At 35.3% G+C, this 13,230-nt stretch overlaps 3 protein-coding genes across 3 annotated transcripts; all 3 read left to right on the top strand.

The window, feature by feature from the left end:
• Positions 1–2,736: 2,736 nt before the first annotated feature.
• Positions 2,737–3,696, top strand: LOC135746694 (olfactory receptor 1E16-like). Its single transcript, XM_065265352.1, has one exon. The coding sequence runs from the start codon at positions 2,737–2,739 to the stop codon at positions 3,694–3,696; it is 960 nt and encodes a 319-aa protein (XP_065121424.1).
• Positions 3,697–6,394: 2,698 nt separating this feature from the next.
• On the top strand, positions 6,395–7,563 carry LOC135738754 (olfactory receptor 1E16-like). Its single transcript, XM_065256852.1, has one exon. It carries the CDS (start codon positions 6,522–6,524, stop codon positions 7,497–7,499), a length of 978 nt encoding a protein of 325 aa, XP_065112924.1. The 5' UTR covers positions 6,395–6,521; the 3' UTR covers positions 7,500–7,563.
• Positions 7,564–10,871: 3,308 nt separating this feature from the next.
• Positions 10,872–11,858, top strand: or30bu1 (odorant receptor, family 30, subfamily BU, member 1). Its single transcript, XM_065265362.1, has one exon. The coding sequence runs from the start codon at positions 10,872–10,874 to the stop codon at positions 11,856–11,858; it is 987 nt and encodes a 328-aa protein (XP_065121434.1).
• Positions 11,859–13,230: the final 1,372 nt, after the last annotated feature.

Below are 13,230 nucleotides of genomic sequence, written 5' to 3'. Positions count from 1 at the left end.
CTTCACATTCCCATCAAACAGCGTATACAACACACATCTATCGCGGATAATTGCATCCTCATGCCAAAAGTTTATTATTTGCATGCGTTTTAAAGTTTGAGCGTTTAAACTTTCATTTTCCTCACAGCTGCTCTTGTCCGTGTACATCCGGCGCATGCACACACAGAAGCCTCAGTCATCAGTGCACGTGAACAGAGTGATCTCTCTCACGTCTTAAAGCTACAGTATCCTAATTCTTCTCTCAATAAAATCACTTTCTGCTCTTCACTAAAGAACTGTTATACTTCATACGAATGCGTGTATGTTTAATTCATACAGTTTAGACTTTGAAGTGTTTTATTTTTATCACTTTTAACAGACATAAGACTTTTTAAAGGCATATTCAATTTCTCTTTGCAGAAGAAATATTTGTTGTGCTAATTTTTTGATTCTCTATTAAAACAATAATAAACCTAATTACTGCAAGTAATATAACAAAGGCAACATCTGTGTTATTATTTTATCTAGAAAAAATGTTACCAGTAACAGTCATCAAAAAGCTTGCACATCAGCTTGAAAAATCGGTATCGGCATTGGTATCGGCCGATCACGAAGACAACAAATCGGTGATCGGTATCGGCCTGCAAAAACCCTGATTGGAGCATCCCTACTAGAAGCTATGCCTTCAATATGTTGTGAGCATCAAAAATCGCTATTTTTACAACACTAAGGCGGCTCGACACAACATGATATTTTGTTCGAAGTATCACCTGTGTCTCTACAAGTGAACTCGAGCATTGAGAGCATTGTTTGTGTACACAGAGTTTACTAAAAAGAAAGTCTGTGTACAACTCACTTTGGTTGTTTTGGTGTCTGCTCGCCGCCATCTTCAAGATGTATCGATCTCCGAATGCGATGTAAGTAGAGAGGAGAGTAAAGATGGATTGCTCCTAAAGCATAGTTCCATATAAATGCATGGATAATTCGTTGTTTTGTCGCAAATAAAAAACAACATTGGCCTTCTAGTTGAAAAAGGAGCCTCATATGAGATTCATTCATTCGCATTCGGAAATCGATTCTTTATGTCTGGCAAAGATGGCGAGCGGACACCATATCAGCCAAAGTCAGTTGTTCAAAACCTTTTTTTTTTGTAAACTCTGTGTACACAAACAATGCTCGAGTTCATGTGTAGAGATCCAGGTGATACTTCGAGTAAAGTTTCATGTTGTGTCGTGCCTTCTTAATGTTGTAAAATAGTGGTAGTTCACTAGCAGCAGACAGCGTCTGGAAGAACGCATCATTGATCGAGGAGGGAATCACACCCTAACCAAGATTTTTTTTTAAGTAGCGTTTCTTTTCATGACAGTCGAGGTGTGAAATGTTGTCTTTCATAGCCATTTCCTGTATCTGTAAGAATCATAGACAGTTAAAGATAAGAAATCCGTAAATCGTAGCAAGCTATAGCCAATGCTTGTCAGTAGCCTACTGGTACTCCGAGATGAGCAACTTTTCTGTTGCCCCAAACTGCCAAATTCAGGACTGAGAGATGGGGCGCAATTTTCACTATGTGACAATGGCGGTCACAGTCTACATTGTTTACCCACTTATTCCAGGCAAACTCTATCAATGTCCATTTGAGAAGATAACTTTGACAGAAAAACTGAAAGTAAGAGCTGGGTCCAGATGTTTAGGGTCCCTAAACATTTTACTATGACCTTGGTTTTACTACAAATAAATCCTTAAACATGGTATTTGTTTTAAAACTGTGGTTATACAAATGGAAATCAATTAGCCTAAAAACATGTTACTACAGTTTTACTATAATAAAGTCATAATCTAAATCTAAAGAACCTTTTTTGGCACAAATAACTCTTTGTGAAGCAGAAATGTTCTTTAGATGTTTTTATTGAACCATTTAGAAGCAAATTTATTTGTTAATAATGTATTTGATGTTTACACAAATTTATATTTATTCTGTAGTATAAACCAAAGACAAATCAAACACTGTTGTATTAGACTGCTAGATACCGGAATCGTCACAGTAAAGCTATGAAACTGTCATGCTATAAGAATTAGGTAACCAAACTTCAGGTTATGAATGACATTTAATCCCTAAAGCCACCCTGACCCTATCATCATCATCATCATCATCATCATGGAAAAAGTTGTGTATGCCATGAAGTACATAGCACCAAGCATAGCCTATATAACGGCCCATATGAAAGACAATATTGTATTTGTCATCACTTAGAGCGCAGGGTCAACATACTGTATCCATCTCAGGTGCAGACTCTATTTCTACACATCTCTGTGTTTATTATTTTGCCTATTTAGTATATTTTATTAAACAATGAAGAGTGTTGTTTTAGCAAGTGAGAAGTATTAGAAACACTTTACAATAAGGTTTCATTTGATAACATAAACTACAGTTAACATGATGATGACCAATTCTCCTACAGCCTTTATTAATCTAACTTATTACAAGTTTATTTACTAATGCATTTTTAAAATGAAAAGTTTTATTTGTTCACATTATTTAATAGGCAATTCTATTAACTATTATTATTTAATAGTTAATGGTATTAACTATACACAAAGATACTAAATGCTGTAAATATATCATTATTAGTTAATGTCCATCTACTGTATTAACTAATGAATAGAAGCTTACAGTAAAGTCAGTGTTGCTAAACTATTGCTCTTTTATTTGTTAATATCATTTTTGTCTTATGATCTCTCCATGCAGGCTTTTCCAAAATGTTATTGAAGAACTGGACAACAATCTCCGAGTTCATCATCGTGGGTTTCCCTGGACTACATTCAGACTACTATGGCCTTGTTTCTACAGTTTTTTTCCTCGTTTACATTTTCATAGTGGCTGGAAACACTTTCTTTCTAGTGCTGTTTGTCACATCAGAAAGCCTCAGAAAGCCCATGTATATTATCCTTGCCAGCCTGGCGCTGTCTGATATGTGTTTCTCCACTGTTGCTTTACCTAAGATCATAGCAAAGTACTGGTTCAATGCTGGAGCATCTCCTTTTCACGCTTGCTTCTTCCAAATGGAGCTCATTCACTATTTTGGGACATTAAACTCTTTGATATTGATGATTATGGCCTTCGATCGCTATGTGGCTATTTGTTATTCTCTACGATACCAGACCATTATGACACACCGGTTAATGTACATCTTCAACATCACAGCCTGGATATCCGCTTTCATCGCCCCTACTATATCTACGCTGTACAGCCAGCAGCTTCCTTACTGTGGTCCAAAACTTATAATTCATTGCTACTGTGACCACATTTCTATTACCAATTTGGCCTGTGCTGAAAACAGTCAGCAAAAGGTGGTCGCCGTAGGTGTGGCTCTTTTTGTCCTCCTTGTTCCTCTAGCGTTTATCATTTATTCATATTGTCACATCATAGTATCTGTGATGAAGCTGGCAAACGCTCAGAGTCGCTGGAAAACCTTTGCCACCTGCAGCACGCAGTTGTGCATCATCGCTCTGTTTTATGTGCCTCGATGTGTTGTGTATGGAGCCAGCATATCGCAGTTTCAGATCAGCACAGATTTTCGAATACTTCTCATATTGCTCTACAGCCTCATCCCACCTCTGATAAACCCATTTATTTACTGTTTACGTACACATGAGATCAGAAGGATTGTTATAATGTGGTTAAACAAGCAGAGGGTGATTCATGTCATTGTTATGTAAAAAACGAAGGCCTTTCCTTTAAAGAACGCTTAGATTGACTAGAATTGAAGTTTTTGTGTTCTGTGGTGTTTTCTGTTAGAAATGCAAAGACAAATCTGTGCGTGCGTGCGTGCGTGCGTGCGTGCGTGCGTTTGTTTGTGTGGAGGACCAAACAAAGATAGAAAAAGGCCTACCAGTCATTTTTTGACTTTGTAGGGAAATTTGTTATTTGAAAATATAAAATAGTAGAAAGTTACTGTGGTCCAAAACGTATAATTCAATGCTTATAATTCAATAGTTCCCATGAAAAGAATAACAGCACGCCAGACTAAACAATGGCATACGGACTTACAGTAGTTTCTTCAATTAACCACTAGAGGGCAATATTTCCTCATAATTATCTTTGTGAAAAGGCCGCTGCTGCTCATCTATCTCATGAAAGTAGTTGAAACTAAACCAAAGAGGGAAGTGAGCAAACTTTTTCTTTATTCTTTTTGAAAGACCAATTAATGAATGTGGTGGCATTTATTACATCCAAATAAAAAACTGACAACTTGCACTTTGTGATTATTAAGATATAGGCTGTAATTCTAGTGGATGAAGGGCCCCACAAAAGGTAAAGCCCAGGGGCTCTTCTGTTGATGCGGCCCTGTGCACATTGTTCACATGATGCAACAAACACATTTGTTGAATTAGCGCCCCTCAGAAGAGAAGTCACCGGACGCCACTGGAATAACGGAAATGTGACCCTGACTGGGAAATCCAAGTCTCTTAATATTATAAAAGCATCAAACTTTGACTTTAGTTTTTGATTTTTATTTATTTTTAATCTTCGACATGGCCTAACTCAGTTATATTAAAGTTATATTTTTACAGATGATTGTAGAAAACAGTTAATCACCAAAAATCACTTTAGCCATGTATTAAAAATGTAATATGTTAATTGACGATAATAAACACAAAATTAGCAAAATTGTTTTTGTTTAGTCTGTTCCCAACAGAGCCATTAATGGCAAAACCTATTAATCAATTATTTATAGTCTATTAGGACTTTGGCACCACTGAGACTCTATATAAGATTAACTACTGTTTTAGATTAAGATTAATAAAATGTAAGTATCTTAAAACATTGAAAAATAAAATATGACATTCTGTATATAATATTAACCCAATAGATAAGTATTAAATAAATAATACATAACACTTAAAGTTTGTAATAACAAGAATTAATGTTAATGTGATACATGGTGTGACATCAAATCTCAAGAGTTTTTCAGTGTGTTTATGGGTGTCAGCATTAATTGGCATTGTCACTGAATTCGTCTGTGGCAACCTTCCCATGTTTGGTATCCTATTAGCATTCCAATGGGAATATCTGTCTGTTGTCTCCAGTGAACAAATTAAGGACATGTAACAAAGATGTTGACACTTTTCAGACAAACAACTTTGAAAGTGTTTGTACTGCTTGGTTACGTGTAAACTGATGAAAGCCATCCTCATGTCAATCAAGCTGTTATGAATAAGAAAATATAGCTTAGTAAATGATAATGTATTTATATTAAACTATACTGTTTCCACTAACATTATCAGGCATGTGATTTGGTATAGTATACTAAAGTTTACCATTGTTTTGCAACCAGTAAAATTTAAATATGTTAACCTGTAACTTATTAATCTAACACACAGTCTGTGCTGGGTAAAAGCTGGATCAGATTGTCTTCAGCTTGTTAATAGTTTGTGGACAAACAGGGCCACACTCAAAAATGATTTGCACTTTATGACAAAATATCAAACAATGGCATTTATTTTAAAGAAGTGGATGAGGTGACACATCAAAGTCATCCACCAAATGGCCTAAAAGAGGAGCAACAGTTTTTGAAGTCACTGTATATCAGCATCTGTAGTGCACTTTAAAATGAGTCTTCCTCCGAAAGCATCACTTACCGTATAGCTTAAGCCTTAAATGTGTGCCGTTATATGTGGGACATTTACATTTATGTATTAGAGTTTTATCCAAAGTGACTTACATTCAATCTATCCAGTTCATTAATATGTGTGTTCCCTGAGAATCAAACCATGACCTTTGCACTGCTAACACAAAAGCTACAGAAACCCACTGTTGTATTAGATTGCTAGATACTGGAATCGTCACAATAAAGCTATGAAACTGTCATACTATAAGAATTAGGTAACTAAACTTCAGGTTATGAATGACATTTAATCCCTAAAGCCACCCTGACCCTATCATCATCATCATCATCATCATAATCATCATCATGGAAAAAGTTGTGTATGCCATGAAGTACATAGCACCAAGCACTATATAACAGCCCATATGATAGACAATATTGTATTTGTCATCACTTAGAGCACAGGGTCAACATACTGTATCCATCTCAGGTGCAGACTCTATTTCCACACATCTCTGTGTTTATTATTTTGATTTGATTGCCTATTTAGTATATATTTTATTAGATTAAACAATGTTTGTCCTGTTTGATACGACCTAATTGTTGGTCTTTTTTCCTACGCACCTATTCACTACAGGTGTGCGATGGAGTTTGTTCATTAATTAGATTAAACAATTAAATTTTAGCAAATTAGCCAGAAATATTTGAAACACTTTACAATAACCTTTCATTTGATAACATAAACTACAATTATGTTGGTATTAAATGTTAACAAAGATTTTAAATGCTGTAAATAAATCATTATTAGTTCATGTTCGTCTACTGTATTAACTAATGAATAGAAGCTTACTGTAAAGTCAGTGTTGCTAAAATATTGCTCTTTTATTTGTTAATATCATTTTTGTCTTATGATCTCTCCATGCAGGCTTTTCCAAAATGTTATTGAAGAACTGGACAACAATCTCCGAGTTCATCATCGTGGGTTTCCCTGGACTACATTCAGACTACTATGGCCTTGTTTCTACAGTTTTTTTCCTCGTCTACATCTTCACAGTGGCTGGAAACACTTTCTTTCTAGTGCTGTTTGTCACATCAGAAAGCCTCAGAAAGCCCATGTATATTATCCTCGCCAGCCTGGCGCTGTCTGATATGTGTTTCTCCACTGTTGCTTTACCTAAGATCATAGCAAAGTACTGGTTCAATGCTGGAGCGTCTCCTTTTCATGCTTGCTTCTTTCAAATGCAGCTCATTCACTATTTTGGGACATTAAACTCTTTGATATTGATGATTATGGCCCTCGATCGCTATGTGGCTATTTGTTATTCTCTACGATACCAGACCATTATGACACACCGATTAATGTACATCTTCAACATCACGGCCTGGATATCCGCTTTCATCGCCCCTACTATAGCCACGCTGCACACCCAGCAGCTTCCTTACTGTGGTCCAAAACTTATAATTCATTGCTACTGTGACCACATTTCTATTACCAATTTGGCCTGTGCTGAAAACAGTCAGCAGAAGGTGGTCGCCGTAGGTGTGGCTCTTTTTGTCCTCCTTGTTCCTCTAGCGTTTATCATTTATTCATATTGTCACATCATTGTATCTGTGATGAAGCTGGCAAACGCTCAGAGTCGCTGGAAAACCTTTGCCACCTGCAGCACGCAGTTGTGCATCATCGCTCTGTTTTATGTGCCTCGATGTGTTGTGTATGGAGCCAGCATATCGCAGTTTCAGATCAGCACAGATTTTCGAATACTTCTCATATTGCTCTACAGCCTCATCCCACCTCTGATAAACCCATTTATTTACTGTTTACGTACACATGAGATCAGAAAAATTGTTTTTAGGTGGTTAAACAAGCAAAGGGTGATTCAAGAGACAGCCAGGATTAATGTCATTGCTATGTAAAAAACAAAGGTCTGTCGTTTAAAAAATGCTTAGATTGACTAGAATTGAAGACTGTTCTGTGTTCTGTGGTGTTTTCTGTTAGAAATACAAAGACAAATGTTTAATGATTTCAGTTAAAGTGCCATAATATTTAGCATGCAGCTCAGCATAAACAATTTTTAAAATGAAAGCAACTCTTATAAGTGCGAATTTATGACAGTTCTTGTACATAAAAATTCAATATTATATTGAAATGTATTTTCTTTGTATGTAACACTGTACTTTTAAACAACAAAAGGCCTGTACAGTATTACAGGACAACACATGTCTGTGTGTTTTTTTGTATGTATGTATGTATGTGTGTGTGTGGAGGACCAAACAAAGATAGTTAGTCACCCTGAATGCGAGATTTGTCCTCCTTGTTCCTCTAGCATTTATAAAACATGTGATCTTTTGTAAGATTTTGCTTTAGGCTTTAACACTGATTTTGTTGCTTTTGAACTCTTTAGTCACAATAAAATAGAAATGTAGCACAAACACACTATTTAAACAAAACATTTTACAATAAGAAAGTTCAAATGATAAAATTATTATTTATAAAGTTCAATGTGTAACTTTTAGAAGGATCTCTTGACAGAAATGCAATAGAATATACATAACTATAAAACACCTGTCAATCAACCTCCTACTGGTAACTGAGAGTTCACCCAAAAATTCTGTTAGTGAAAAACCAAAACGTTCGTGGAACCCATTAACTTCCATAGTAGGAAAAAAGAATACTATGGAAGTAAATGGGGTCCATGAACGGTTTTGTTACAGACTTTTCTCAAAATATCTTCCTTTGTGCTCATCAGAACAAAGAAATGTATACAGGTTTCTAACAACATGAGGGTGAGTAAATGATGACAGAATTTTTTAATTTTGGGTGAACTATCCCTTTAATGCGCACACACAGGGAATACATTTTCAATTTTAAACATACCTGTGTCACATAACCAGCTTTTTGGAATACACCCCCGGCCAGCAGTGGTCAATAGAGGGCGCTGTCCTCCCTGGGCCACACACACAATAATAAAACGTATTATTTATAAATCATTATTTTGTAAATTATATAAATTGATATTGATATGATGTGACATAGAAAATCGTCTCTGGAAAATATACGCTTTCCCTGTATGTCCCCTGTCTGCTCATCTCAAGTTCAGCTGTGGGGCCCACAGGAGGCAAGTCTTTGCAGAAGTTTAGCCAATTGCTGATTAAAAAAATCATCACATATTATGTGTTTAGCCAATCAGCGTCCTCAAACCGTTCATGCACCCCATTCACTTTCATATTTCGTATTCTTTTTTCCTACTAATGCAGTGAATGGGGTCCACGAACATTTCTAAAAGTCTCTTCAATTGTGTTTATCAGAACAAATATATTTATACGGGTTTGTACAAACATGAGAGTGAGTAAATTATGACAGAATTTTCATATTTGGGTGAACTATCGCTTTAACTAGTGGTGCCCCGATAACTTTTCTGAATCGCCAGCCGATATTATTCACAGCTATTTCATGTACTGCGGTTTTTGATCAGTAAGTCCTTATCGATCTGAAATTAGTGATGGGCGATTTTCAAAGAACGCTTCATGAGGTTTTGAAACATTTACGAATCTTTCGTTTCGAATCATTGGTTAGGAGCTTGTTTCAAACTGGCCAAAGTCACGTGATTTTAGCAAACGAGGCTTCATTACTTCATAACTGTTTCGAAACGTTTCGAAAATCTGACAATTCACCATTGGGGGAGTTGATCACAAATGACCAGTGTAGGTGAACTCGGGTCAGTTTTATTATAAAAGTTCATAAAACATTCATACTTATGACTAATAACACTACTATTTTGTCTACTTTTTATTTATAGACAGATTTAAGGACAAAATGTTCATTTTAATGATTTGTTTGTAATAAATTAAACTAAAAACACAGAATACACTTTTAATTATGTCTTAATTAAATAAATAGTTATTTTTCTTAAAAACCTATTTTTATCTTGCTATTATTTTGTAAGAAGTGTCAAATGTTTGGAAAGATCTTGCTGCTTTTACACTATTTTGACCAGCAGGTGTCGCCAGCGTGTATGGTGTTTCGAACGCTTCAAAACTGAATCAATTTGCGAAGCAATTGATTCAATTGATTCGAAGCTTCGAAAAGCTACGTTTCTCCCATCACTCCCTGAAATTACTGTTGGTTTGAGTAGTTTAAAACATGCATTTGAAAAAGCAATATTCGTCAAACATAATTGTTATACATATTCTTTATGATCATAAAAATACCTGAAAAGGTTTGAAGAACAGTAATATAAATATATCCTTAAGCCATTTCCTTGAGCTGTGCGTGTCTGGTTCTTCGTCTGCAGCGCATATTGAGTTTCTGCACGAGCGCGCCCTCTGGCGTTTGGATATAGCGGCATTTCACCGTAATTCATTGAGAAGCATAGCAAGCATCATCGGCCAATCGATCGGATCGACTTTTAACATTTTAAATTAATATACCATTATAGTCATTATGGTCTTTAGAAAAATATTTTTAAGGAGGTGGGGTAGTGCACAATAGATCCCTAGCTGTGGCACAGCCTAAGCTTTTGTCTTTAATGGCATTTTTTCCTTACATTACTTTTACAGTAGTTTTGAAACCAGTACTTTTACACTTTGTCTTGTATAAAAAGCTTGAATTGATACTTCAACTTCTACAGAAGTCTTTTTAAAAACCTAGTATCTATACTTCTAATTGAGTATTGAATACTTTTTCCACCTGTGAAAACAATGGTAATTTTAAGGCATTTCGTTATATCAGTTGCCCTTTTAAATGTCTTTGTGAAACAGAAAGGTTTTTCAGATCTTCCTTATTAAACCATTTAGACAAAAAAAGTTATTCTCTGGCATTGTAAAGCACCTTTATTTGTTAATAATGTATTTGATGTTTACACAAATGCACAAAATGCACCTCAACCATTAAGCCCCAAAGGTCAACCTACTGTAGTTTATAATACCAAATGATGAAGTGTTAAAATGAATTGTAATGCAGCATGACGTGGATGACAGTACCCTAGATAGCACTGATTCTGTACTATAAAACAATGACAGTACAAACACATCATAAGCATTGATTAGTGAGGGAGGTGAAGTTAGATCACTGATAGTGACATAACCAAGGTAATCTATCGATTGAGAAAATTTTTAAATACAAACAAACATTATAAACAACAATATTCATATGTACATAACATATTTAAATTTGCTAATTGTTTTATTATGTTTCTTCAGAGTGTACTTCAGTGTGATTGTTTAATATAATCAATGTAATCTTTATTTTAATGTAACACTTGTAAATGTTTGCTATATGTTGTAAGTATGTTACAGAACAACCAAACTACAAGTTCTGTTGTGACAGAGTTTTTCATCGTGGGCTTCCCTGGACTCCCACCCAAATATTACAACCTGATGGCTGCGGTTTTACTCTGCATCTACTTGGCCATACTTACCGGCAACTCTCTCATCGTGGTCCTTTTTATCATCGAACGCAGCCTCCATAAACCAATGTACCTTATCATGTTGAGTTTGTCCTTGTCTGATATTGGTTTTTGCACTGTTGCCCTGCCAAAAGTGATTTCTCGCTATTGGTTTAATGATGGATATCTAGCTTTCTACGTTTGCTTGTTACAAAGACAGCTGATTCATTACTTTGGTACCTTAAACTCTCTTATTATGATGGTCATGGCCTTAGATCGGTATTTGGCAATCTGTTATCCACTGAGATACCCTGTATTAATGACTAACCGTACTATGAAAATTTTTATAGGTCTTTCCTGGGCCACCGGTTTTATCGCCCCGACCATTTCCTCAATGATGACGGTGCAAATGCCTTTTTGTGGGCCAAATTTGATCCTTCATTGTTTCTGTGACTCTGTGTCTATGAATCAGCTAGCCTGTGCTGACATCAGACAGCAAAGTCTTATATCGTATGGTATAGCAACGTTTGTTCTCCTAGCACCGTTCTCTTTCATTATCTTTTCCTATGCAAATATTCTAGTGTCTGTGCTCAGAATAGCAAATGCACAGGGCCGGCTGAAGGCACTTTCCACCTGTACAACACAAATGACTATCATTGTCATCTATTATGTGCCACGGTTTGCTGTTTACACCATGCCTTACATACCGAACACTCCGTTAAACAGCAGTCAGAAAATCGCCCTTGTTATGATTTATAGCCTCCTTCCACCTTTAGTAAATCCCTTCATATACTGCATCAGAATCAAGGAAATCAGACAGTTTTTTCTTAAATGGTTTGTGCAAAGGAACAGAATGAATTCAAGGTTCGATGGGGTGACTTTTTCCTAATTGACATTATTTTTCTGTAAAGGTCTTATTTATTTTTCATTTAGGTAATGATTATGTATTTAAATATTTAAGGGCATTCATAATGCCTAAAAATAGGAATGTTGTCATGTAACCGTTGTTTTAAAATGCACAGGTGATAATAAAGAGAGCAGATTACAATACTGGATGTGGACAGATTTAACACTTGAAAAATGTTATGAAAATATTGTATATGGAACTGATCAACAAAAAGTATTTCTTCTAAATAACATGCAACCACAGATAATGATTTTTGAAAGATACAAATTTAAAAATGTATTTAAAAAATAATGTTTAGGTTTACTTCATTTTTGTTCCACCGTGCATTATTATTAATCTATTTATTTATATGTTTGTTTTTATTATTATCTAAGTTATGTGTTACTGTTAAAAGTTAAGATGTTTATTTGATTTTTCTGCCAGCATTCTACTTAACAGAGAGACACATGTCACATTGTATGAATGCTATTATGTGAGTTAAGCGTTAGTTCAATCAGAAGGACAAACAAATTCACACATACATGATTCATTTCAATATCTTAATGGCGAAATACTATATACATAAATGTAAATTCTCTGGGCGAAAACCATGCTTTAAAGTATTTAAAGAAGAAATTGTACACTATGTTGATCTAATATTACCCTCAAAAAAACAGAAAGCCTCTCAGGTTCTAAAGGCATGTAATTATTTTCATATTTTTTATATAATATTTTGTTTCCCCCCTAGCAACAATGTCTTTATTTTCATTTTAAATTATTTAATTTTGTGTTATTTTTGTTCATTTTCATACAATTTATATTTGGATACACTGCTGTAATATTTTTATTGCTGTCAATTATTCAATAAAAAAAAGTTAAGCATTAGTTCCTGTAAGTAACCACCAGATGGCGCCCTTTCCTCTGATTCACCTATTTGATAAAGTCTGACATTGTGTTTTCTGCCAAAAGTAAACGACAGAATCATCTATTTATTTTACGTGTGTGTCTGTGTAAATAAAATCATTGTATCAAAACATTATATGGAAAAGATGTGATTATACAGAAGATTATTTTTGTGTTCCCATAAAAAAATTACAGCACGCCGGACTAAAAATTGACATGCTGTAGTTCCTTCAATTAATCACCAGAAGGCGCGCCATTTCCCCTAATTCACCTGTACGCTTAAATGTTTATTCGATCTCATGCGGCGCCGCAAGAACTGACAAGCAGATGACGTCAAAGTTCCGCGAGACGATTTGATAGCAAACTCATCCGTATGATTTCTCGAATCGCTCTCGCGATACTATGACGCCAACCGCCAGTCAGTTCTTGCTGCGCCCTGTGAATTTGAATAAGCCTAAAGTCTGCTCCTCCA

The sequence above is a fragment of the Paramisgurnus dabryanus genome, chromosome 10 (genome assembly GCF_030506205.2).
Source record: "Paramisgurnus dabryanus chromosome 10, PD_genome_1.1, whole genome shotgun sequence".
Taxonomy (NCBI): domain Eukaryota; kingdom Metazoa; phylum Chordata; class Actinopteri; order Cypriniformes; family Cobitidae; genus Paramisgurnus; species Paramisgurnus dabryanus.
This window is presented reverse-complemented; position numbering and strand designations above follow the sequence as displayed.

Bases quoted from the DNA above. Each gene is read 5' to 3' on its own strand.
- LOC135746694 (XM_065265352.1), top strand. From the start codon at position 2,737: ATGTTATTGAAGAACTGGACAACAATCTCCGAGTTCATCATCGTGGGT.
- LOC135738754 (XM_065256852.1), top strand. From the start codon at position 6,522: ATGTTATTGAAGAACTGGACAACAATCTCCGAGTTCATCATCGTGGGT.
- or30bu1 (XM_065265362.1), top strand. From the start codon at position 10,872: ATGTTACAGAACAACCAAACTACAAGTTCTGTTGTGACAGAGTTTTTC.